This window comes from Penicillium longicatenatum (genome assembly GCF_028827895.1).
Source record: "Penicillium longicatenatum strain IBT 33135 chromosome Unknown contig_7_segment0_segment0, whole genome shotgun sequence".
Lineage (NCBI taxonomy): Eukaryota > Fungi > Ascomycota > Eurotiomycetes > Eurotiales > Aspergillaceae > Penicillium > Penicillium longicatenatum.
The window spans coordinates 3,165,919-3,191,622 of NW_026643124.1; the positions used below are offsets into that span (position 1 = coordinate 3,165,919).

General features: G+C 50.1%; 10 protein-coding genes across 10 annotated transcripts; 5 read left to right on the forward strand and 5 right to left on the reverse strand.

Moving 5' to 3' along the window:
* Window positions 1–681: 681 nt before the first annotated feature.
* Window positions 682–1,936, forward strand: N7484_011440 (AHA1 family protein; the record flags this gene model as incomplete). The annotated part of the gene is made up of 3 exons (XM_057121827.1): window positions 682–1,026; window positions 1,081–1,163; window positions 1,274–1,936. Exons 1-3 carry the CDS (start codon window positions 804–806, stop codon window positions 1,934–1,936), a joined length of 969 nt encoding a protein of 322 aa, XP_056967581.1. The 5' UTR covers window positions 682–803.
* Window positions 1,937–2,728: 792 nt separating this feature from the next.
* Window positions 2,729–4,748, reverse strand: lys9 (saccharopine dehydrogenase (NADP+, L-glutamate-forming); the record flags this gene model as incomplete). The annotated part of the gene is made up of 10 exons (XM_057121828.1): window positions 2,729–2,824; window positions 2,887–2,945; window positions 3,015–3,670; window positions 3,726–3,781; window positions 3,832–3,839; window positions 3,900–4,130; window positions 4,185–4,215; window positions 4,275–4,384; window positions 4,527–4,580; window positions 4,697–4,748. The coding sequence occupies 10 exons, from the start codon at window positions 4,746–4,748 to the stop codon at window positions 2,729–2,731; spliced, it is 1,353 nt and encodes a 450-aa protein (XP_056967582.1).
* A 321-nt stretch (window positions 4,749–5,069) lies between these two features.
* On the reverse strand, window positions 5,070–6,355 carry N7484_011442 (undecaprenyl diphosphate synthase family protein; the record flags this gene model as incomplete). The annotated part of the gene is made up of 2 exons (XM_057121829.1): window positions 5,070–6,017; window positions 6,131–6,355. 2 exons carry the CDS (start codon window positions 6,353–6,355, stop codon window positions 5,070–5,072), a joined length of 1,173 nt encoding a protein of 390 aa, XP_056967583.1.
* Window positions 6,356–7,665: 1,310 nt separating this feature from the next.
* Window positions 7,666–10,057, reverse strand: N7484_011443 (putative glycerol-3-phosphate acyltransferase Sct1; the record flags this gene model as incomplete). The annotated part of the gene is made up of 4 exons (XM_057121830.1): window positions 7,666–8,844; window positions 8,898–9,166; window positions 9,221–9,815; window positions 9,884–10,057. 4 exons carry the CDS (start codon window positions 10,055–10,057, stop codon window positions 7,666–7,668), a joined length of 2,217 nt encoding a protein of 738 aa, XP_056967584.1.
* A 1,112-nt stretch (window positions 10,058–11,169) lies between these two features.
* N7484_011444 (GRAM domain-containing protein) lies at window positions 11,170–12,038 on the forward strand (the record flags this gene model as incomplete). Its single annotated transcript, XM_057121831.1, has 3 exons — window positions 11,170–11,180; window positions 11,275–11,446; window positions 11,520–12,038. The coding sequence occupies 3 exons, from the start codon at window positions 11,170–11,172 to the stop codon at window positions 12,036–12,038; spliced, it is 702 nt and encodes a 233-aa protein (XP_056967585.1).
* Window positions 12,039–12,559: 521 nt separating this feature from the next.
* N7484_011445 (cytochrome b-c1 complex subunit 6 family protein) lies at window positions 12,560–13,376 on the forward strand (the record flags this gene model as incomplete). The annotated part of the gene is made up of 3 exons (XM_057121832.1): window positions 12,560–12,860; window positions 13,092–13,214; window positions 13,312–13,376. The coding sequence occupies 3 exons, from the start codon at window positions 12,560–12,562 to the stop codon at window positions 13,374–13,376; spliced, it is 489 nt and encodes a 162-aa protein (XP_056967586.1).
* A 1,397-nt stretch (window positions 13,377–14,773) lies between these two features.
* N7484_011446 (putative cell surface receptor/MFS transporter (FLVCR)) lies at window positions 14,774–16,392 on the reverse strand (the record flags this gene model as incomplete). Its single annotated transcript, XM_057121833.1, has 4 exons — window positions 14,774–15,616; window positions 15,682–16,030; window positions 16,106–16,218; window positions 16,276–16,392. 4 exons carry the CDS (start codon window positions 16,390–16,392, stop codon window positions 14,774–14,776), a joined length of 1,422 nt encoding a protein of 473 aa, XP_056967587.1.
* Window positions 16,393–17,154: 762 nt separating this feature from the next.
* Window positions 17,155–20,152, forward strand: N7484_011447 (involucrin repeat protein; the record flags this gene model as incomplete). The annotated part of the gene is made up of 3 exons (XM_057121834.1): window positions 17,155–17,322; window positions 17,390–19,987; window positions 20,042–20,152. The coding sequence occupies 3 exons, from the start codon at window positions 17,155–17,157 to the stop codon at window positions 20,150–20,152; spliced, it is 2,877 nt and encodes a 958-aa protein (XP_056967588.1).
* A 190-nt stretch (window positions 20,153–20,342) lies between these two features.
* On the forward strand, window positions 20,343–21,788 carry N7484_011448 (uncharacterized protein; the record flags this gene model as incomplete). The annotated part of the gene is made up of 1 exon (XM_057121835.1): window positions 20,343–21,788. The coding sequence occupies one exon, from the start codon at window positions 20,343–20,345 to the stop codon at window positions 21,786–21,788; it is 1,446 nt and encodes a 481-aa protein (XP_056967589.1).
* An 802-nt stretch (window positions 21,789–22,590) lies between these two features.
* N7484_011449 (F-box and WD domain protein) lies at window positions 22,591–25,260 on the reverse strand (the record flags this gene model as incomplete). The annotated part of the gene is made up of 1 exon (XM_057121836.1): window positions 22,591–25,260. The coding sequence occupies one exon, from the start codon at window positions 25,258–25,260 to the stop codon at window positions 22,591–22,593; it is 2,670 nt and encodes an 889-aa protein (XP_056967590.1).
* Between the last annotated feature and the right edge of the window lie 444 nt (window positions 25,261–25,704).

Below are 25,704 nucleotides of genomic sequence, written 5' to 3' on the forward strand. Positions count from 1 at the left end.
ATAGTTCTTCTTATACATATATATATTTTAGCTTGAGATTTGTGATATCCCCATTCGTTCGTTGTTTATCAAGTTTGGGTACATAGTATGTTCAATCCAGAGAACTTTATCCATCCAAGGGTTGGGCAGTCAAGCTCCATGTTTCAAATATATCCTGAATTATTAATTAAAGCACTAGGTGTCTGTATACTAATCCTCTTCCAATGCAGGGCCCACTGTATCACGTGACTTCTCTTTCTAGAGTGTTCCGTCCCCAATCGCTCAAATATCCGTCGCTCGTCCCTCCTTCTTCTCTTTCTCATCATCCTTCAATCACTCCATCCAGAAGTTTATCTGGACTTTCCTTGAAATTGTGAGTAGCCTTTGATATTTCGCACTGCATTGCACCCCAATGAAGAATCCAATTCTTCACCTGGGCTCTTCTCAACTCCTCGTGAGCTTGAGCTATCCTGGGTTTGCTCAAATGATGAGACATCAGCTGGCACCAGTCAGACGACACGGAATTGTTCCCGTGTCTATGCTGATCAGTATACCGTCCGGCATACGCAGCCGTGACCTGATATTTGTGGCATAATTGCTTCGCGCAATTTGTTTTCTCGACTTTGCTTCCACATGAAATTTCTGCGAACATACGCTAACCTGGAATTTTTAAAGAACCTTTTAGATTCGACTGCATATTTTCCGGAGAAGCAAGAGAGAATTGAAGAAGGAGAAGCACCGAATTCGCAACTCGGATCTCGCACAGTCACATCGTCCCCAAATCAGAGTTTTCTTTTTCCCATCTTAATAGTCCCACATTCATCATGGTTCTCCACAACCCCAACAACTGGCACTGGGTGAACAAGGACGCTTCTGGCTGGGCCAAGGAGTACCTTGACAAGCACCTGACTGTCATCAGTGCCGAGGAAGGTGGTGTTTCCGCCAAAGTAGACAAGGTTCTGTCGATGAATGGCGACGTAGACGTCAGCCAGCGCAAGGGCAAGGTCATCACCCTGTTCGATGTCAAGCTGTCGCTAGAGTATTCAGGTTTGTAGAAATCCAAATCCTGCAAGCGTTCCTGGCAGCTGAGACTGTTTATAGGTAAGACCAAGGACGCCGAGGAGGTCAGCGGTTCCATCAACATCCCCGAGGTAGCCCACGATACCGAGGAAGATGAGTACGTCGTATGTTCCCTTGTACCCGCCCAATGGCCTCTTTCCAAACATAGAAAAGGGTCAATTAGAAAAAAACCAAGCACATCCCAAAACTAACAGAATTTTCTGTTTCTTGTTAGTTCGAGATTGAGAACTACGCCGATGCTGCTTCCAAGCAGCCCGTAAAGGACCTCGTTCGCCAGAAGATTGTCCCTCAACTCCGTGTGGCCCTCGCCAAACTTACCGGTGCCCTCATCACCGAGCACGCAAAGGATCTCCAGCACGCCCCCGGCGTCGACCCTTCCAAGGGCTTCCCCACGGTTCTTGTCCACCCCCAGACCAACAAGCCCCAAGCCGCTCCCACAACCGCAACCTCCACCACTTCCACCGGCAAGGTCGCCGTTAATACCACCACCGTCACTGCCTCTGACGAGTTCCGCACCACCGCCGAGGAGCTCTTTATCACCTTCACCGACCCCCAGCGCCTCGCCGCTTTCACTCGTGGCCCGCCCCGCCAGTTCGAGGGCGCCCACGTCGGCGGCAAGTTTGCCATCTTCGACGGCAACGTGACCGGAGAGTTCGTTAAGCTTGATTCCCCCAAGCAGATTGTACAGACCTGGCGTCTGGCCCAGTGGCCCGCTGGCCACTTCAGTACCCTCGAGATCAACTTCGATCAGAACAACGTTGATGGCGTCACTCAGTTGCGCGTCGAGTGGTCTGGTGTCCCTGTTGGACAGGAGGATGTCACCAAGCAAAATTGGGATATGTACTACGTTCGCAGCATGAAGCAGACTTTTGGGTAAGCTCTCGTTTCCCCCTTCAACAATCCCTTTGTCTTCCGCTACCGTTGTCCCCTTTTTGTTCTTTGTCTTTTGACCAGTGCGGGTCGTTTATATCCAGATCATCCACATCTCGCACCTTATTTGGAAAAAGTTTACTAATGACATTCCTTGTGATTCTCCTCGCTATAGGTTTGGCACTATTCTCTGATCAACTCGGCCAGAGTTCAAAATTTGATACATAGAGAACAGAAAATGCCTGTCGGTCTTCATTCTTTTTTTTCAATAACGCCTGCAACACGAAAAACAACGAAAAACATGAGAAACGAGCATAAAACAGTCCTGATACATAGTATTGGATCTGATTCTTACAAGGACATGGTACTGGAAAATGAGTGGAACTTTTGGGAGAGCTCAATAACATGAAGCTGTAGCTCCAATTTTCCAGACCAGATTATGTCTGTCTCTTGGAATCCCGTGTTGGCTAGGTTTGTTTGGACTTTGCTTGGCTTTTAAGTCTAATTTATTCGACCGGACTTGGATTGCGATGATGCTACGATAGAGGAAGTGATGTCTATGATAATGAAGTTAAGAAATGATCCATCTCACGATAGAAATTAGATATTGTCAGCCAGAAACACTGCCTAGATTTACCATGGTAGATATGGCTTCCTTGTGCGCCTGAAAACCTAATGGCAACTGATTTATGTAAAACGTTTACTTGATGAGCTGGTCATGTAGAAACATCCAATCATGATATATATCATTCTTTGTACTTTTCGCTAATTACTAGCTGTTATATGAGCTTAGACACACTTAAAGGGTGCGCTCCTCCAGCTCGATACCGTACTCCTCCTTAAGCTCCTTGATGAGAGGACCACAGATGTCCATGGTCATGGGAGCGAGAATACCCTGAATTAAGTATTAGTTATGCCGAAATTATCAACGTGAACTCAAATGAGCTGCAAACGTACCTTCTTGGTAATAGTGCCGTTAAGGACCTGCTTCACGGCAACACCGCAAGGCACACCGACTAAGGACAGTGAGTTAGCAAGAGATGAACCCCTTTCTTTCTTTCTTTCTCTCTTCCGAATGAACTTACCGAGCTTAGCCATGGCGGAGTAACCGGCAGGGTTACCGTACTCGCACAGGGTGGAAGTGCGGGTCTCCTTGGAACCATCAGCGTTCTCAATCTCGAACTTGTGCTGCAGCATGACCATGTCACGCTCGCCCTCCTCGTACTGCATCTTCTTCTCAAGAACAGCACAGAGGGTGTCGAGAGCGTTACCACGGGGGGTGGTGAGCTCATCAGAGAACAGACCAATCCAGCGGAAACCGTTGATGATACGGTCACGCTCCTCGTTGTTGGGGAAAGAAGTCTTGGACTGGATGGCCCAGGCAAGGTCCTTCTCGGAGGAAGAGGTGGCACCCAAAAGCTGGCGGGTAGCCTCCTTCCAGGGGATGGCCTTCTCAAAGGCGGGGTGGGCCTCGTCCTTCAGGAAACCAACGTCAACAAGGACCTTGACGAACTCAGGGAAGCCTTGGAAGCGCAGAGTACCGCGGATGACGGTCTGAGCCTCGGGGATGTCGTAGCGCTCGCGGAAAGGAGTAGAATCACGGTTAGGGTAGCCGACGAAAGCGAAACCAGGGAGAATGTAGTAAGGCTTGGCGTTGGCCATGAGGTCAGGGCCAGCGATGTCAACAATCTTGCCATCGCGGTAAATACGAGCAGCGTTGCGCAGAGCCAACAGGACACCCCTAGAAACCATTAGCCTTTCTGTTTAGCATGGAATATAATACCATTTGTTCACACCTGCTGGACCACGAGAACTTGTATCCGAGAGGGTTTCCACTGGCCTCGGGGGCGGGCTGATATATCGTTAGTGAGTCATAGAGTGGGCATTCTGCATTTATCTTACAAGACCACCTGTCCAAAATTGTTAGCGATTGTCAAGTTGCGGGACATATATGAAATATGAGCACTTACCGCAGAAAGAGACAAAGCCAGTAACCTTAGCGCCGGCGGCGTGGGCATCGGCAATCGCCTTAACGGCGTAAAGGTGGTCGATACCGGGGTCCAGACCAATTTCGTTCATGACAGTGATACCAGCAGCCTTGGCCTCGGCATCAAGCTCCTCCATGGCGGGGGAGACATATGAGGTGGTGACGACATGCTTCTTAGTACGAATGGCCGACTTGATAACAAGGGCGTGGAAGGCTAAAATCGTGTCAGCATCTTTCTGGTACATCAGTTATACAGAGTCGTACTTACTGTAGGGAATCAAAGAGATGACAAGGTCGTTCTAGATGATATTGTCAATTCCTCCGCAACCCTCCGACCGCAATCTGGCATGGTCCTTACCTCGCTGTTAGCCTTGTCAAGAGCATCAGCGTCACTGACGTCAAGGGCAATAGCCTTGGTGTGCTTGAAGCCAGCGGCAAGCTTCTGAGCACTCTCGAGGGTACGACAGGCTAATTGACACGTGATTATAATCAGCAACCATTGTATTGCAGCGGTGTGTGAAGGATATCGAGCTGTCGCGGGACATGGCGGGGTATATCGGCGATACTAGTATGGGGACTAAGGATGAAAATTGGAGTCAATGGCACGTACCGACGGTAACCTGAACGCCAGCCTTGTCGAGAACCTCAACGGTAGGCTTGGTGACTAAAGAGAATCAATATGTGAGCAAGTTAACCCTTAAGACAATGTTGAAGAGGAGGCGGATGGCATTGCGGGGCAGCCATAGAATAGTTGGGCATTGGGAGGGGAGGGGAGCATACCGAAGCCCGAGCCTAGAAGGAGGACCTTGGAACCAGCAATTTGAGCGACCATCTTGAATTCAATTGGGATATAGATAGATGGAGAATTAGAGCCGTGGGGAACTTGAACTTTCGTGTGCTTGAGTCACCCCGTCACGTGGCCGGTATCGGCGCGGGGGTTTACTAATGCAGGACCGGGGACTGAAATAGGAAATCGGGAAAGAGGCATTTTATCAAGTTGATATTGTATATGACAGTTGTATATGGTGTATCGAAAGGAATGCTGTTAATGCTGGGATATATAAACACGTCAAGTCGAGAGTCACTCAAACTCCAAACTCCGTTGAATGCGAGAAAGAGTACAGGAAAGAGACAGAAGATGGAGCAAGGTACGCTAAATAGCTTTCAGCTTGCTTTGTCGTAGTACCATGGAGTCTAGATCCTCTTCGCTGCATTCTGCATTGTCACCGGCAAAATCTCCCTCGGCATCTGGGTTCTGTCGTGACTTGGATATGCGGCGCTGCCACCCAAGAAGTACTGGCAAGAAATGCCACAAGTCAAATTCTGGCCACAGAACGTCCAAGAAGACAATTTCGGTGTTTTCTTGGCACTGCCAGAGCATGAAGTCGCTCAACCGCTCCACGGCCGATGTCCGCACAAGGAGATCCAAAGGCGGGTTGCCCTTGGTCAACATATGGTCGTTGAGGGTTTGGCGCGAAATAGTTTCGGGGGACATGAAAGCTGGCTTATTACCATGAGATCCATTCTTATCGAGATGAAGAGTAGCTGAGGACGAGAACGAGGAGCCAGACTCATAGACCCCGTTGTGGTGATCGTTCCGCAGAATCGGATCGTCCTCCTGAGAAGAATCCGCCGATGTAGACCCAGAGTCGCTCTGTGAATCTTGTGATTTGGATCCCTGGGTCTGGGCACGTATATTATGTCTGATATGGGATTCGGAGAAAGGGGTCCGGGCAACGCCGTTGGTTTGAGGTGGCGTACTGTAGTCCTCCACGGTTCCACGGATAGCGGTGGTGATCTCGTCGCGAGAGGTGTAGGGGAAGCAGATGTTCAGCACGCAGTCACCGTTGCGACTGGTGGAATCGACAGCCTTGTTGACGGCGGCCAAGACGTCGGGCTTGAGAAGATCAAGTCGGCCAAGAACGCGCACTCTAGCCCCATACCGATCTAAAAGGTCTCCATGTTGCGCCATTTGGGACAGCTTCACCCGGGCCATATCCATCAGGGCATCCACCTCGAATTTTGAGCGCTTGAAATTCTCGATGCTGAAGGCGTAGATGGTGACGACTTTCACTCCACTCTTGTAGCAGACCTCTAGAATCTAGAACCAAGGAGAAATAAGTTAGTATGGCCCAAAGGTTCATCTGCGAAGCGGGATTCGTGACATGGAGCTGTCGGGGGCTGCCAGCTGGTTGGAGGAGGGGGAAGACCTACCCTTGCCAGTGCCTCAAAACCGAGATTATGCCCCTCGACCGTCTCAATTCCATGCGACCGAGCAAATCGGCGGTTTCCGTCCATGACGAAAGCCACATGTTGGGGGATCGGGCCCTGGCGGAGTGCGCCAACCAGGAGCTCCTTGAGGTTCGAGATGGCGAACTCGATCGGCGGAGAGGCAAGGAACCAGTTCCGGAGTCGCGACAAGTGCATTGAACCCGCCATGATGAGCACGTACTAGCCCTAGCTCACACAGCTTAGAAGGATGGGGGGAATCGAAACAAGTTCGACCTGGAGAGGGAAATTTGGGCAGTAAAAGGACAAGGCGGAAAGAGGTTCGTATAAGCGGCGTGATGCAACGGGAGACGTGGTCAGTTATGCGGGCTAGACTAGGCCATCAACCTCCGCTATGAACGTGTAAAACCTTGGGGAACAGACACGTTGAGGCGATGCCAGGCTGCACTATTTTCCCGCGCTATTTTTACTGAATTCTTGGCTCAAATGCATTGTATCTTGGCTACGATTTACACTTGGCATCTGGCAGCGTATGAAGCCCTTGAACATGAACTACTTGTTATTTGCTTTTTCTAAGACATCCTTGACTTACTGTACACAAAGGATTTTTCCGTTCAACTGAAGCGATTATCATGTGATCTTTCATCTTATTTTTTTTTTTAAACTTACTATGAGGTCAATACCGCGTTGACACGCCACCGAAGTCCACGCCCAATAGAGTGCTTCGCCCCGCTCTACCGGATCTGTTATTGATATTAAGCATCAATTATTTTGGATTGTTTTAACCTCGACGCTAATCCGGTTTCCTTATAGACAATATTCGTGGCTTTTCGGTTTGTTCTTCCGACAGATAACAGGGCACTTGTGGGGCGACCATTCACCAAGAGATAAGAAGTTATTGCAATATGAGTGGTGACATTAGAAAGACCTATGCTTTTGTACAAGTTTGAATATTGACAAATCACCGATAAAGTATCCATATGACTTGTGGATGAAGGTGATGACATCGTGATTTAGCGATCGAAATGGTTGGTTACAAAGGTGTAGTTATGCGAGTACCAGCTTTCTTAGCTACTTACTGAGAATGACACGGCGAGCATGGTATAATAAGCATGTTCAAACCAATATTATTAGAAGGCCGAAGCTAAATAAGGAAAAGGAGCAAGGCGCCTCTATGGGTTCCGACCTTTGGTCACCGTATGCTCAGGCAGAGATATAAGGTTTGGTCATCACCGGCCAACCGTATTTTGTAATATCTCATTAGTTATGTACTGTCATATCTGAGCATGACGCTCGGTATGTTCATTTGGCTCAGGAGTTCCGATCTATGTAATCATTTTGTTTAAAGTACTGTACGTGGTAAATAGGAATGTATGGCTCAAATGTCAAACATAACACATGGGATATCTCGTATATACACTAAGGAACAGAAAAAGAGAAACAAGCTTCCGAAACCCAATATCGCTGAACAAGAGAGTATGGATCAGAATCAGAGTTCAAATAGCAGCTGTCATAGCAGGTCATAGATCTTTTCGGGATTCATCACCACTAGACGGGGTTCTTGTCCCCGAACTAGCCATATCCCAGCTTCCATCTTCACTCCGGCGGCGCCGTCGTTCACCACGCTCTCTCATAGCATCTCGGATGCGTGAGCTGACGTCCTCCAATGGATCTTTGGCGGTCATGGGGCTGAGCGGTTTAAGGCCATGTCGAGAGCCAGGGCGGGGTGCCGCGGAACTGCTGCGGCTGCGGTTGCGGCTTGGTGGTCTTGTGGAGAAGAAGCCAATGTTGGCCAGATTATGAAACGATTCATTGCGAGGCAGGGGCTCCGCACTGGGCGAGGAGTGGCCCACTTCCGTTTCACCAGCCCGTTTACTCTCCGGTTCTTCATCCGCAGCACCTTCATAACTGACCTCACGGAACGGATCTGTGACAATCCGGGCAGCATCAAAGTCAGGGAAGAGCTCTGGACCCATGGTGTTGATAGCGTCCGTGACCTGCTGGGCAAGGGATGCGCGCTTTTCTCGGAGCTTCACCAGTGTGTTGGCCGACGAAGGGTTCAGGGAAAGAACCAGTGGTCGAAGCGATTTGACAATGTCCATGCCCACCTCACCAATACGCAGGGCAGCGAAGGTGATTGTGGGGAAGAGGACCATGCCAATCATGACCACCAGCCAGAGGGGAACCCAGTCAGGAATTAAACCCTGGACTCGGTTCCGATAGGTCCAGTAGGTGAATGCTGCAGAGTAGAATGCGTAGACAGCCGGAGCAAATGCAAGTGCAATTAGAAGTTTCCAGGTTGCCATAACATCCCGGCCCTGCAATTTAACAGTGGAGGCGGCCAAAGCTTCCTTGGACTTTTTGATCGAGAGATACTTGGTTGCAACAAAGACCGGGGCAAACAGAAGCAAACCAGGCAATGTTCCAATCGTCAGGAGAACCAATTTACCCAAGCGATATATCAATGTAGCAATCACCTGCAAAATAGAGAACTTGGCATATGCAACCTGATGATCTCGGATACCTAGGATGCGAAGCTGCTTGTTGTAGTTCACGATAGAGTTCCGAAGGTTGACAATGCGCGGGTCATCTTTGAAATGTGCGTATCCCTTGACGAGTCGACGATTAAGCTCCACGACCATTGGAAGGGGAAGCTTCTTTCCCTTGGTGTTGTACAAGCGACGGGCCGCTTGGATAACCTGTGATTTGTTAGTTGTTTTCCCTCAAAATAATCAGAATAAGCATGTCTTACCATAAGTGTTTCATAATCTGGGCTGGTAACTGTGACAGCGACGAGACTTTGGTAGATGATGTCCAAGAGGGCGCCGACAGATTCACGACGTTCGCCTTTCTTGAATTGCTCTACCAGTTCCCTTGGGACTTCAATCGGCTTACCAAACTCAATAACTGCACGAGAGCGGAACTTGTGGGCGTGAAAGTAGTTCATGCCAGTTGGCACAATTTTCAGACCACAATCCGGATTGTCCGCCAAAGTACCAAGAGCCATGAGAGCCACACCAGCTAAGGAACGTTAGTCGGCAAGCACATTGACCAAAGAAGCAACATATGGCTTACCTTTGAGGGGAAGTAATTCAGTACGGTCATGGCTACCACCTTCTGGGAAGATTCCCACACAGCCACCGGCGTTCAATCTCCCAAAGACAGCTTCGTAGACAGCAGTTTGGTCCACGTGTGGCGCCACCTTGAACTTGGTGCCCTCGAAGTCCGGATTTTTATCTGTAGCATCTCCCAAAAATTTTCCATTCTTATCGATATCCTCTCTGCCTGTAAGCTGGAATAATGCATCCCTGTGCTTGAAAGGCTTCTTCAGGACGAGTTCCTCCGGTCCGCGGATTTCCGCAATTGCTGTGCTGTGGGAGGTTCCCTTGATGGTTGGCAGTGCAATCGTGCCCTCTACTTCAAATGCTGGGTCTTCAAAGTTTGTTCCCACGCCTCGCAAAAGAGTCGGCTCGTTGACAGGGTCGGGTAGGTAGATCGTGCCCTTTCCAGGTTTCAAGTTATCCATGGCGCGGGCCACCGGAAGCGTCCCAATGCCCCTTGCAAGCAGTCCGATGAACTTACGTCGGAAAGATTTCTCCGCGATTAGCCATGAAATCCGACGGTGCGCTTCGCTGCGAATGACGCGCATGAGAACAAGGGAATCAACAAACTGTAAAGAAGGGGTCTGGTTAGCTGCATGACCTTGGTCAAGCTTGAGGAGGGGGCATATTTACATACCTGATTCGCATGAGGGGCGGCGACAATGATAATGGGACCGCGACGAGGGATTTTCCATGATCCTCGCGGGTGCACCTCGCGGAAGAAGAGGTCGATGAGCACGGAGAAGGACCAGAGCACCAGATCGTACAGCCACCCAATGAGGGGCGGGATTTTTGTCTGTTGCTTGCCCATGGTGCCGTTTTAGCGCCTAATAATGGTTCCAAGAGGCTCGAGTGGGCGTGATCAGTGGGAATGTCACGGCGTTGACATGAAGTTGCAGGTGAGCTGCACGAGCTTGGACCCGCCGGAACCTGACGTCGAGAGAGCTTGGTTTTTTTTCTTGGGCCCCACCAAGTAGTTTTCTGTCTATGCGACGTTCAGGCCACACACAATAATGATGAGGAGAGTACAATAGAAGAATAAAAACGCAAGAACAAGTGCACAAGTGTGGAGCGAAGGAAGAAAAAAATCTTAGGGGCGAACAAATAAACCTGATCAAATCCGGAAGGTTTGGGGATCCGGCTTTAGCGCGTTCGCTTTTCCTCGGACGCTTCTAGAACAAGAATCCACTCACACGACTATAGGCAGTTTATCTAGGTTTTTCTAATGATTTGTCCTGAGCTCTGTGCACACAAAATACTCAGAACCTACTTTACCTAAAACATACGATACCCGTTGTGGATTGGGGCCAGTGGCCAATTCTACAATATTCTTATATCCGTAGTCCCCACCAGGGTATACCAGGACTATGTTATCATCGTGATCTGTAAATACCCACCACGGGCAAAACCTGAACAAGGGCAGAACAAAAATGAATCTTTGGGGGCCATAAAGCCCAACGGTTGACATGCATCTATAATTGTTGGGGAAGATCCGTCTAAGCCCGACATGGAAATTTCCTGCGTCCAGGCGCGGGGATCTACGATAGAGCGGGGGAAAAGATGAGTATATCTGCAGGTGGTTGAGAGATCGGGTAGTTTCTGGTTTTGGGGGGGGAATTCAGTGTTTCATTTGTCTCCCCAAAGAAAGATATCACCTGGTACCACTCAATCAGAAGGAACGTCTGGGCATAATGATTTGGAAGACCAGTCATCTTTGCAGAACTTCCCCGCTTGCCCCGCAGATGGATGATTTTCTCCCTTCCGCGACACCGGATAACCAAGGGTTCCAGACCCTGAAATTATCTTTTGGGCATACATGAACCTGAATCCTCCTCCTGTGGATCTTTCAACCCTGACCTTCTTATCTTACCTTCTCCGCATCTCTGCGCAATCAGTGCTGTGGCATGACCGCCAAAGGTCAGAATGTCTATCAAGTACGTGCATGCTTATGCTTCCCCCTGCTTAGTACCCAGATCGCCGAAATACCTCCACTGATAAGCAGAAGGCACAAACTGACTACAAATGCAGCTGGGTGATGCTTCATGATCGGGAAGGCTTCGTCCGTCTTCCCAACGAACGCTTGATATACACCTCACCTCCACGCACCACCCTAGCGCTAACGCCGCCATCCGGGTACAAGGGCCCGGAGGCGTTGTCTTTTCAGAGTAGCGCCGGCTGCATTTACCTTACCAACCAGAGGGTCTGTCTTTTCGCCTTTGCGCCCCCGGGCTCTCATATTGTCAAAGTGCTGACCACTGGTTGACCCCGAACAGATAGTCTACCTCCCTTCCCAGACATCCGAAAACTTACAATCTTTTTCGTCTCCTTTACTCAACGTCCGTGACTCTCACGTTTCCGCCCCATTTTTCGGTCCCAATGTGTGGACTGCACTTATCAAACCCGTCGCCGGTGGAGGCATCTCTCCATCCCTCCCAGCTGTCCAGGTAAAGGTGACCTTCAAAGAAGGCGGCGCGTTCGATTTCCACACCAACTTCGAACGGATCAGAGAACGCCTAGAACAGGCAGTGGAAAACTCAGGCGAGAGCGCTCGGGGATTACAAGGCGTAGATCTCGCTGGGGTGCATCTAGAGGAGCTGCCAGCCTACGAGGGCCCGGGTCCGAACAATACTAGCCAACCCACTGCTCCTACCCATACATCAAACCCACCAGCGAATAACCAACGAGCATCGGTTATTGGACCCGAGCCCATGGAGCCTCCACCAGGATATGAAGAAGTTCAACAACAGAGTGTAGCCGATGCCCTTGAGGAGCGCTTGCGGAGGGCCAGTTGATTTGATTCACTTTGAATTAATATGATCTGAGCGAAACATGAATAGCAAATCCGAGGACCCTTCATCCTTTTTTTTTTTTTTTTTTTTTTTTTTTTGTTTTTTGCTTGAGTTCTGTTGATGCAGCCGGGAAACAAGCATGTATAATAGGACCTTCCGTTTTAAGACTCGAGCGCGGTGAGGTTCATGCGCGGCATTTAGAGCATGACGGTAATAGGGTGGTGCATTGGTTGGCCTGGTAGCGATTTCGAAAATTAACGATATAATGAAGAAGAAGGAAAAAGCGACATGTCGAGTATTGCTTAATCGAATCCAATAACATTCAGATGTTCCGGAGTAATAGTAAGTTAAATCAATTGCCATAGTCAGCGAAAGCCAACAGCCAATCACGTGCGGTACAATTGTGCTCAGCGCCGGGGCGTCCCGATTTTCCTGTCCGAGCTTGGAAAACCAACACTCAATCATCAACCCCTTCCAATATCCACCATCTCTACCGGTCCCTGTCCCCTCAATTGACAGTCACAATGGGTTTCGCCGACTTCTTCTCTGACGTCTACTCCTCCCTGGGCTTCACCGAGGCCCAGGCTGAGGCTCCCGCCCCCGACGTTGAGTCCTCCACCCCCCAGGACGAGCCCGCCGAGAAGACCGAGGAGACCAACGAAGAGCCCTCCGAGGAGACCGAGTCTGCTGAGGAGACCCCCGCTGAGGATTCCGAGGAGGCCCCTGAGGAGGAGGCCGAGGCTGAGGCCGAGGAGGAAGAAGAGGAAGAAGAGGAGGAGGAAGAGGAGGATGAGCCTGAGGACCTCAAGCCCAAGTTCGAGGAGGGTGAGTGGTTTTTGTTTCCGTTACCATTGAGCCTGCTATATTTGCAATTTTGCTTGATATAGCGGCACTTGCTTCGTGGCAATGTGTCGGCGGTCGGGCGGCTATTTCGCATTGTTGCTCGAGGCATTCGGATTCATCCGCGTGTCCCGTAGGCCTCAATGGCACCGCAATCCGCCTCATATCATCTCAATTCTCTTCTGTGTATCCGCGACTAACCTGCCTATTTTCCAGAGTGCGCCCACTCCGCTCAGTGCGCCCCCTACAAGCACCACTACGACGAGTGTGTCGAGCGCGTCACTCGCCAGGAGGAGGATGAGGACTACAAGGGCCCCAAGGAGGACTGTGTTGAGGAGTGTAAGTCTTGACAGCAATGAATACCCATAGTTCCGATACAATCTTGGATTCATGAAGTCTGTCTATCCGGAATTCAGGTGGCTAACATAAACCCTAGTCTTCCACCTCACCCACTGTGTCACCGCTTGCGCCGCTCCCAAGCTCTGGCGCGAGCTTAAGTAAACGGATCGTCGGATTCATTCTTTTGGCGCGCGACTTCCCTTCATGTTCGTGTCATTGACACGAGCGATGCCACAGTGTCAAAAGCAAATCCTGTTTCTGTTTCCCTGATGACTGTCACTTCTACGCTCTGACAGTCTGCCGACAATAACCTTAGTTTGAGAGCACGGGGTTACCGGAATGAAAGCCCAGTAGGCTTTCATTTGCGTCCTCCCCTGTACGCATATGGTGTTTCAAGGCAGGGAGGAAGGAACTATTGGGAAAAGAGAAAAAAAAAAGCATAATAGATATCCTTTCTTTCTCTCTGCCTTGCATGTACAGATAGCTGGTCTTCCGCCTATTCGAACTGTGCTTGTGTTTTTATTTTCTGCTTTTAAGACGAATCTCATCTGTTCAGACGGACATTTATATTATTCTCTTTCCCATGCTTTGCTCCTAAAACTGCTACCCACCGGTTGAAAACTCCCACTAGAATTGACGAAGTCCTTCCAGGGCCTCGGGCATCGATTCTGTATGTAAATGACTGGCACTTGATCCATGAAACAGGATTAATAACATGTCACAAACTACCTAGGTTCCGTTGAGAACTTTCGTGACCGGTTTGAACATGCATGCGTGAAGAAGGATGTGCTTGTTCAAATAACTTAGAGATAATGTAGAATTTGCCATAATCATTCGCTCTAAGTCACTATCTAGAAGGTGAGCAGCAAGTTCTAGTAGGGACTTGGAGAAAGAGGATTTGGGAACATATTGGGCAAGTGATGGAACAAACAAAGCTGACAAACAGATGCCCGCGCTGCAAACATCTCATTCGAAAAATCACGATGCGACAGCTAGAAATAATCAAGATTTGATGAATAGTAACGTTGTCACAATCTTCGTTGGAGCCCTTGTTTGATGTATAAATGATACCCGTCTATTCTTGGAGCGATCTATACCTCCCAAGGTCAGTCCCGAAGAACAAGCTTGATATATCTTGCGTTTCCCCGGCCTGACTGGGCCACAGGCTCACAGTCGGACAGATCAACTTGGTCTATGTGTCGCATTTGACAATGCACCTGTCCAAAAGATATGTCAGATTAACGCCATATATCTAAACACTAAACAGACCACATGAATCTCATGCATATAACTCAAAATGATGGGAAATATTGAGACTTCAACGAGAGCCCGGGTATAAATAACCTCAGCTGACCAGATGAAGTTTCTCGGAAGCCCTAATTGCGTATGATCAAATCAACACCCAATAAGAAGATCGTTTCATGAATGGGCGACAATAGAAATAAGACCAGGACATGGCAAGAACAGAGCATAGCTGCAAGGTTTTCTTATGTATACAGCGTAAAAAAAGCGTGTACAGGATAAAGTTCAAGTGACAGGTCCAAAGCCAATGTATCCATTCAAGCCAACTTGACAGTGTCATCTAACGTAGAAGCTGATACCTGCCGGGGAATCTCTTTACTCAGTCCATCTTTCTTCTCCTCGGGTGGGGATACTGACCCCTGCAACTCGATTCCACGATCAATTTCTAGCCTCCGCCGCGTCACAGTTCTACCGAAGAGGCCAAGCGACAACGGGAATGGTGCCGCGGCAGCACATACAACGCATGCAAAAATCAATGCATTCCGCATATTATATGCTGGGGTAGCATTGCCGCTAGCCTTGAGCGCATCCTGGATAAGGATAAAGCACGCCCCAAGCAGTTGACCACTCGTCCAGCAGATGGTACTCCCAATCTCTGGAGAAAACGGATACGTGATTTCAACCAGATACTCCAGCACGACAGGAAGCAGTGAAAAAGAAGAAGCGCCCATGAGCGCCATGACGACGTATGACGGCGCAATGCCTGCCGGACTGGATGGGGCAAAGATCAACCCGATATAAGAGGCTACCACGATGGGAACCAAGATACGGATCGAGCCAAGATAATGTTTAAATCGGTCTGTGAGAGGTGATACCACAGCTGCTACAACCAGACCCACAACGATTAGGATGGCGCCTGCGATGCCGGCATCGGTCTCGGAGAAGCCATTTGGTTCGAGAATTTGATTAAGCAGCGAGGAGACGCTGTTGAAGAACCCCACGTATACGGCAAAAGGGATGAGAATTAGCCAGAACTCTACAGTGCCTAGTAGTTGTCGCGTGGCTGGGATCAATGGTGTGCGAGGGATGGCAGATGATGCGCTGGGCGGGGTCGGGGGTGCAGCTGGTAGGAAAAATGATGGAATAGATGCGACAGAGGACTATAAAGAGGAGAAAATGGTTAGTTCCGGATCCTCACGTGTTTCACAGGGATGCGTCAACTCACGATGACAGAGATGTATAAGACCATATTAGGAATGTCTGAGGGCTTGGACGCCCACTCTGAATCAATTAACTGACCCAATGCCGCACCCAACGGATTCGCCAAGCTGGCAACAGCAGTGGCACTGGTCCTTCCTTTGTCGGAGAACCAGAGGTCGCTGTATCGCGTGGGCGCACACAGGCAGAAGGGTTGCGCCAGACCGATCAAGATCTGGCCGAACATGGCGAGCCCAAAGATACCACCATTAGCCCTGGTACCAGCATAGCGCAGCCAGTTCCCGACGAGTAAAAGGGTTGCGCTGATTATGATAGCGGGCTTGGGACCGCCTTTGTTCAGAACCCAGATGACGAATCTTTTGCGAGACAAAAAATGGTTATTAGCCTCCCCAAATCGCATACCTCCTATTTTCAAGTTCAGATTCACTTACGGGCTGGCAGTGCAGAATGCGAATTGGTAACCAGTGCTCATCCAGTTGATCGCGCTCTCCGATACTTGAAAGTACTCTGCGGCCGTACCCGAGATGGATGAGAATGTCAACCACTATGATCAAGCCGGTTAGCGACCGAGTCTTTTGTTTTTATGTAAAATCATACATACATCCCAACTGACGACGATGTTGAGCAGGACCAGCTGCGCAAGACCCCAGAATCGTCGCTTATAGACCTTGTATATAGGTCGTGTGACGTATGCTTCCTCAGTCTTGGGGTCAGCCATCCTGAGTATGCATTCAGGTCATTATTGGAGCGTACAAGGGAAGAGAGGGGGAAGTGAAGATAAAAGAGTATTTGATGACTAGGTAGTATTTGCATATGTCACAGACCTATGGATCCTCGGTTTCTTTCAAACCCTGGTACATGCAACCCCGCAGAGTTACGTATTCGGGACGAAGTACTGTGCCTGGGGAACGCCATGGGCGTTCGCTTACATGGAAAATCATCTATCAAGGTTTACCGTTTCTTTATCATTTATACTCTAACTTGTCATTGGAGGGAACCCTAGACAGATAGGTGGCTATCCTCCAAATATAGTCTGGACTGGAATTAATTAGGTCTAGTCCGTTTAATAACTGTAATTCGGGACTTGGCAGGAAGTGGATCTATTACAAACATGCATAAATTAGAGAAGGTCGGGACCCGGACATTTACATACATGTAAGATGAGAACATGATGAAGACAAAGAGGATAATCAGATGATCGATCACAAAGGATCTAGAGGATCTCAGGTCCAGGTAAAAAATGCTGTGGCTGAGTTCCTCAGCTTCCGTGCAGATCAGTGTCTCCTTCGTCCCCGCCATCTTTAAGTCATTTCAATTTCAGCCCCGTCCTTTTTTTCTTTCCCCTGAGACCCTCCGAGTCCACGTATTCCCACCAGCCTTCGGCACTTTTCTCTATTTCGTACACGATGTGTATCTGCAGACCCTGAATACATTTCCAACTTCACTCCCTAATTGGCGCATTCGCGCCTAGCCGACCACCATGAACATCAGTCTCCGATCCAGCGAGTCTTCCTACGGAGACCCTCGATACCTGTCCACGGCCACCGTCTCCGATGTCCACGCCCCCTCGCCCCTAGGGAAAACCCTCGTCGATGGCTATCGTGATGCGGCCAACCCCCAGAATGAAGACCGGGCGCGGTACAATCCGGTAAGGGGAAATTCGTGGACACCCGCGGCTTCGTTTCCATGGCTCACCAATGTTTTTGAATCTATAGCTCAACCCGGCACACCCCCGAAGCTCCGCGCTTGTCAACACCAGCGACCCTGTCACCATGTATTTATTAACCGAGACCGCCATGGGCGACAGCACGAACTACGAGATCTTGTCATTCGAAGAGGTGGAAGACCTCAAGAAAGAGCGCTCGCTCCTATCCAGCCGGATCGAAGGCACCAAGCGCAAACTCACCCTCGAGACCAAGCTCCGCGACGCAGCTCAATCCATCGGCAGACTATACGGCCCGCCTAGCCCCCGAAGCAGCGGTGAATATGGCGCCAATGGCAAGGCGCACCGGAGGAGCCGCAGTATCTTTGGCCGTAGCGGAACCGCCCAAGTACTCGATAAAAGTGACTCGGAACTGGCTATGAGTCAGCGCAAGTGCGAAGAGTTGGCGCAGGAGCTTTGGAAACTGGAAAATCGGTCTCAGCACATTAACCAACGCTTGCTGGAGCACACGGCTGGTGTCTTGCAGATGACCCATAAAGGGTTAAGAAAGACCCCGAAGAACCCGGATGCGCAGGCTTCTGATCTTGACGAGGGATATGACTTTGATGACCGCCATCTTTACCGAACACCGGAGCATATGGATCACTACGGATTAAATGGACGCATTGATATCAACCCCGCAGCGGCTTCCGTGGTGGGCAACGAGGCTATGCAAGCCACGGAAAGGCGACTGGACGAACTGAGCCAGCGAGTGTGCAATATGATGGTTCAATCTACTCCTGATGAATTCGTCGACCCCCCGCCACAATTGCACGACTCGACCGACCCTGCAGGAAATATCGATGCGCATTTGGCGTATATCGAAAGTGGCATGAACTCTCTTGCTTCCCGCGGTCCGCTCCCAAACCTCGTTGGCCCTGGTACTGCCCCCGAAGCTGAGGGAGCATGGCGACAGCACCTCACGGTGATCAACACCCGAGTCCAGAGCATCGTCGACCGCTTTGGGCTGACTCGATCGCCCACTCTGCCTCCTCCCCCAAGCGCAACTGATGGCGAGGGATTAGAGGAGCAACTCGGATATCTTCAAACCGGTATCGACGGGTTGGAAAGCCGGGTGGATGGCCTGATAGAGCAGAAAAGTATCTTGACTACTCAAATCCAGCAGCAGCGTGAACTCAACTCCAAGTCGGATGCGGAACGTGATGCCCACATTGGTGATCTGACTGAGCAGCTGGCCCATATGCGCAAGGAGCATGAAACTTCCCAGCGCGAGGGCAAGGCCGCTCAGGACGAACTAGCTGCGTTAATGGAGCAGCTCGAGGGTATGCGCAATAACGGCTCTACTCAAGAAGAGATGAAGGCTGCCCTGGTGCAAGCCGAAGGAGAAGTCGCTCGCCTGCACAGTGTTGTTGACTCGTTGCAAAACGAGGTTGACATTCGTGCTCAAGAGGCCATGGAGGCCCGTGAGCGTGCAGACCAGGGATCCGCTCACCTAGAAGCCAGTATCAAGCAATCCCGCGAAGAGGCAGATATTCGTGTGCAGGAAGCTGTGGCAGAGGCTGTTCAGGAGGCCATTGATCGCCGTGTGCAGGTGGAGAATCAACTCGCAGCGACCGAAGTGCAACGCGCAGAAATGGAAGCTCAGCTTGCACATGCTGAAGAACGTCGTGCTCAGGTCGAGGCTCAGATTGCACAAGTTGAAGAGCGTCGCATCGAGGTTGAAGAACGTTTTGGCGAGTTTGAATCCCAGATTGCAGATGTTGAAGAGCGTCGCATTGAGGCTGAAGAACGGTGTGTTGAGATTGAGACTCAGATTGCGCAGGTTGATAAGCGCCGCATGGAAGCTGAAGAGCGTTGTGCTGATGTCGAATCTGAGATGGAGCGGGTTGAGGAGCGTCGCGTCGAGGCTGAAGAGCGTTGTGTTGAGCTTGAAGGCCTGCTTGTGGAGGCTGAAAAGCGTCATGCCGAGGCCAGCCGCAACATGACACAGGCTGATGAACAAGAAGCCCTAGCAGAGCGACTTGCCGTGGCTGAAGAGAAGCGAACCGAAGCGGAAAACCAGCTTTCACAGGCTGAAGAACAACGTGCCCAGGCTGAGGCGAATGCGGAGCGTGCTCAGAAGGAGATGACTGATCTTGAGGGCGAAGTTGTGCGAATCACAACCGAACTTACAATGGTCAAGGCAGAGCTGGACGGTGCTTACGGTACCCGGGCGCAGCGAGCTGCGGAGGTGGCTCTCAATCCTGAAATTCAAAAGGAGATCGATGCCCTCAATACACGCAATATTGAGTTGGCAGAGGAGCTAGCCGAGCTTCGGGGCAAGCAAGGTGGTGGTGACATCCAGAAACGCGCGGATACCCTGGAGAAGGAGCTCCGGGAGACTCTAGATGATTACGAGGCCATGACCAAGGCCAGCATTGAGTTTGAGAAGGAGCGTGAGCGGTTCGAAGGTGTCATAGATAGTCTGCGCGATCGCTGTGAGCAATTGGAGACCCAGCTGAGCGAGGAGCGCATTAGTTGGATGAACCTGAGCAGTCCAACAACAATGGGCCGCGACCCTACCATGGAGACGACCTCCACAATGGTCCTGAAGAACGAGTTCAAGAAGATGATGCGCGACACTCGAAACGAAAATATGAAGATTTTAAAGGTATGTGTAATCCATTCCTGTCCATGGAGTTCAATGCTAACGTCACGAATACAGGCGGAACAAGAAGAGCGTCGCAGAATCGAAGGATTGTTGCGGGCCCTGAGAAAGGAACACGCTCAAGTGACGGGCAAACCCTTGCCCAGTCCTGTTGGAACCCCATTATGATGATGATTATGTTCTACGTTCTCGGATTTGGTTCTCATAAAGACTGTATATATAGACTTTTCTTGTATAATATTGCATTAACATCTCGCGGCAAGCGCGACGGCGTTGTCACTCACTCATATCCTTTTCTTCTAGAAAATTCACCCTTGGATATCTTCTGCCCAGCCTTGACTGACTTATTTCCTTCATTATGTCGTCAGTCCATCAAGTTCAACATGCGAGAGATGCTAGTCAACCTTCTCGCGCCCCACGCCCTAGATACTACAGCAGACAAACCAACATCCAATCCTCCCGCGACTCAACCATTGCACCATTCTCACAGGAGCACTCCAACTCCTCCGAGTCTTTCTACAGCGATGAAAATCTTATTTTTAATGCAGTCCGGGTCTCTACGCCCAATGAGGATCCCCATCTTTACGAGAATTCTTACACGATGGGCTCGATCGTGGAAAGAGGGTTGGCAGCTAATATGGCTAGGCTCATTCCACCAGAATCACAAGGGTCCTCTCAAGACGGCCGCCCTTTAACTCAGCATCGACGTCTCTTCATATCAAGACAGCGAGCGGACCAACTTGGGTGGCGGAATCAGCTCTTCTCTGACAATGGGGCTTGTCATAAATCGCAACTGGGCGCAAGTCCTTTGAACGAAGCGGATTACCTTACCGAATCGGTAGGAAACCAGCACCGCAAAGCTATCTCTCTCGATGCGGTGGACGGTCATGGTCCTAGGAGCCCCCGGAAATATCCCTGTTGGCCTGGATCAAGTATGCCAACAGCTGTGAGGACTGTTCAACCAACATACCCTCCATTGGAAAGATCACTCACTCCTCCTGGCCTCCCGTCGTTCAACACCCCAGAAGCAATGTACTGCTCTGCCCAGTTTCTCGTTGGGCACAACGGACCGCGGGCTTTGGTACCTAACCACCCACACGGACTACCAGCCAGCGGCCAATGCTCCAGCTCATATGGCGAAGCATTTCGAAGATTTCTTGGCTTGCAATCCACAGTTGATACTGATCCAGTTGTATCTGGTAGCATCGGTATTGGACGAGCACCAGACGGAACTACTGTCCAGGGAAGGTTTCCGCAACGACAAAGTGGGCATGGTACGAATTTAGCAAGACAACTAGAGGACCACCCATTCCACCAGAACACGCTTCGTGTCGCTCTTATCTCTCAAGCTAGTCCTGATTTATTCCGGACTAGAATAGAAGCTGATACCAGTGTCTCGAAACACTACCCTGTTCAACCTCCGCGAAAGAAAATAATCCGTAAAATGGGTTTGGGTATATTCGGACGAGCACTGATTCCAGCATCTGTCCCCGCTCAAAGAACAACGCAAGAACCAATTACCGGACCGATATCTCCTCTGCAATTACCACAGCCACGATACGATCTTATTCGAACACCGAGTGATCGCCGAGAAGCTGAATTGCTTGGTGCGGGAACATATACTGTTTGTGATGTGTTGGCTTGGCTCCCGACTCAGCTGTACCTCTGCTGCTGTGTCAGTGGTGGTTCTGTCGAGGACAACGATGACCTTGAGATAATCAATTCTAGGGAAACCTATACGACGGCAAGGAGTCGACTTTCGGGTATGGAAACAGGTGGGAATAGGATTGGGTCTTCTCCATGATTCTGACCTTGTATATGCATGCCCTGTCTTCGTTTGGCACATTCGCGGGTCTTCCGCTTCTTCATTGTCTTTTCCATCTTTTCGTTTGGTTAACTTCCACTTGACTAATGCTCACCTACACACCCTTATCATTTTTACTCGAGGGTCTGGGTCTTTTGGTTCCAAGGCTTTTGATCCGGAGTGTCCTGTGAAGAGAAAGAAACGAGACTGGTTTGGATTTTTCTTATTTCAATACAAGGATGGAACTCTATTTGAACTACAACCAATAAATTTCTGACTTTTGAATCATCCGGAGCTTACATGTCAGGATCAATCCGGTGTGGGTGAAAGATATAGGGAATTATTAAAAAACCTCGTGAGAGTCCATTTATTTCATCTAGATGCTATGCATGATGCCGAATGACGACAATAGTAAAATGATCATAGAGCTCGCCATGCCAGGGGATTCCAGAAGTAACCAAGAAGTAGTAAAGAGTCATGTGGGTAACATATTCCATGCAGAAAAAGGGTAAGGGCCTTAGTTGTCTAAGACCCCATGAAGAAGAGAGCAACGATAGGTAGGGGCTCAAAATGCAATTGGTGAATATTAGATAGAAGAAAGGGTGAGAAGTCGAAAGATCAATGAAGAATCAGGAAAGGAAGTAGTTGAGACAAGAGTGCATGCAAAGCAAAAATTAGTTCATCTGTATCGGTACATGGTGCACCTATACTTATTGTGCCCAGCCCGGATCAACTAGCATGGCCCATGTAGTCCTCTGGGGCCCGTAGCAGAGGCAAAATGTGAGGGCTAGGAACAAGTCATTCACAGGCTCTCGAAGAATTGGCATGCTTCGACAATCTCTTCGTCATCGTTGCAAAAGTCCCAGCCTACAATTCGTGGGTCCACGCTAGCACAAATAATTTTGTGCGCGTCGAACTGGACTTTGAATACCCTTGAGGTTGGTGGGTTTGGCTGGAGTGGTCGGTGTGGGTGTGGGTGGTGGTGATGGTGGTGGTGGGCGATCAATTGTTGCAGTGTTTGATGGTTGGGTTGGGGTGGTGTATTTGCTTGGGCTGGTAGCTGAGGCTGCGGAGTTGCATCATCTTGCTGCGCGGGACCGGCAGGAAAGGCCTCGGTAGTAGGAGGAGCAGCACTTATATCTTCCAGTTCTGGTGTAGATGTAGTAGTATTCTGTGTGGGTGCAGGAGCAGAGGCCTGAGCTGGACCTGCAGTTTGGGCAGTGGGCAAAGCCATCAATGTCTGTGCTGCTTGTAGTTGCTGAGCCTGCGCCGAAACAGCTGCTCGGGCTGCAGGTGTCAGGGTGGCTCGAGCAGCGTTGGACGCTGCATCAGCCTGACGCAATTCATGCCTTCTGGACCAGGTACCGTCTCGATTTTTATGCCAGATGAAAATATGTTCATCGTAGGAGCCGGACACGATACGGCCCCAACAACTACCTCCTCCATTTGGAGGAATTTTTGCACCGATAGCAGAGATATCACGAGGATCTCGAGACCCCGCAGTATTTGATGTGTGACCGGCACGTCTCAGGTCCCTTGGTGCCATATCAACACTATCACCTTCTTGCTGTGCTCTCCAAAATGCACTTTCAACCTCCAATGCCTCCCGTCTCAGCGTCTCGTCGGCTCCCGGGGGGTCCCCAAATCCTGCCTGGACGGTACGAACAAGATTTTCATGCCCTTTAAGACAGGCGACCTGAGCCCCGGAAATGTAATCATAAATCCGTACAGTGTTGTCATTACTGCCGCTAATGATCCGTCGGCCATCGGACTGAACGCAAGCAATGCCTTTCTCATGTCCCATGAGAGTCTTCAAGCAAGTACCGCTACGAACGTTCCACACTTTGATCATGCGATCCCCCGAGGCTGTGATAATCTCATCGCCTTGGAGTTGCATGGCATTTACCGCGGCGCCGTGCCCTTCGACGATCATGAGAAGTGAGTAAGGCTCCAATGGTTTGATACGCCCATTGGCCAAGCTTGCTTCCAAAAGACTCGGTGCCATTTCATTGAGATCAATGATGTAGGAGGGATAACTTGCACCACCGCCTTTGCAGACACGAGGATAGTTTTCATCTGTCACAGATAGCTCTCGCCGATTCCATACTTTAACCGTTCGATCCTTGGAACAGGTCACAAGGTATCGGCGATCAAATTTGAGGTTCAAGACTGAATCAGCGTGCGCACTTGGTATTTGATGGATCTTTTGACCCGTGGAGAACTTCCATGCAATCACAGAACGGTCACTACTTCCGGAAATAATTATATCCTCGTCGGGGCTTGGGTCGAACTGTAGACATAGTACAGACTTTGCATGTCCAACTAGCGGACGATGCCATAGTCGTTTGGTCTCCAGATCCCAAACGCGCACGGTCCTGTCCCGACTTCCGCTGACTAGCCATTTGCCCTGGAATTGAATGGCATAAACGCATTCTCGGTGAGCCTCTTCTGGGTGTGAAGGGTGAGGTAGCTGGAAATTTTTGAAGCGTCCCTGTTGCCAGTTCTCTTCAAGGCGCCGGCGTTGCTTGTACAGGTGTACCCAGTTGACCTTGGCAGTCCCGTTCGGGCGCCGAATAAGAATCGATGATTTGAGTGGTGGCTGGAGCATGGAAGGAATCTGAGGAAAAGATGTAGGTTGTACAAGATCGATCTCGTCAACTGGTAGAGGTACACTTCCGTTCGCGTCTGCCATATGATGATCTCCCTCGCTGTCCGCTTCGGCAAGCAGATGGCCGTTGGTCTCTACCGCACCCGGGTCCGCAGTGGCCCGCGAAGCAAGCCATGATGGCGGTACACGCTTCTTCTGTTTGGGTTCACCGAGGTCAGATTCCGAGTGTCGTGGGCGTGACTTGCGGATTTGCGGAGAGATTGGTTCAGAGTGCTCTTGTTCAAAATTATAGATCGCACGAGAGTTTGCGCGCCAACCTTCATTAATATACAGAACTCTCCATAAGCCAGAATCGAGGATGCGGTTGCGCCATGAACGAGACGCGAGTGTAAGGTTCAAGAGGGTACGAGGATCGAGGTAGGAAAAGATCTGGAATGTCAATTCGGGAGGTAGCTTGACAACGGGGTCCATGTGAAGTAGTGGATGGACGCGTTCTACCACTCCCGAAAGCGCAGATGTCGAGAGCGAGCGAAGTAGGCTATATGCAAGTTCTGTGGTTGAGAGAGGGCTGCATGAGCGGGCGGAGAAGACAAAGAGTTTGAGGGGTCTGGAGACCGCCACCAAAAGACATGAGGAACACTTACCAGCTCTATCAAATTCGCTTTGGGAAAGGACCCAATCTGGAAGCATCATGACATTGTCCGTCACAGCCTCTTTGTCTGCCTGACTCCGAGTCTCGTCCGAATAGCCTTCATCTACCTTGAACGATGGGGAAAGTGATTGTGCAGAATACCCCGGAAAGCTGGTGGTCTGTATGTGGATTTCGGGGTGGGCAGGGGGGTCTGTCGCCTGTTCCCCCTCCATGGATGCGATAAAAGATCACGTTCTGGATCGAGCGCGTAAGAGTATGGCTTTCGGGGGGGGGGATAGAGAGGCGATCGGATGAGTGAGTTTTTAGCTTGGCGATGCAGTCCTCGTCTAGAAACTGGTCGCGCCCGCTGATGGAGTAAAAAAAAATAAAATATCACGAGCCTCCTTTGACGCGATATCTCAAGGTTTCGCAGAGGGATGATCCCTCTTACGCAGAGGAGCGGTTGGATGGGAGATGGGGACTCGGGCTCCGTGCTATGTCACGTCACGGAGGTGCGGGATCCACTCCAAGAAAGTGATAGATCGGGTGGAGAGCAATCAACACATCAGAAGTACGAACCATAAACTGTGAGCTGATCAAGGGACAACTGAACGATGAAAGAAGAACAAAAAGAGCACCGGTCCTGTTGATAAGAATGAACCTAAGATCAACAAACA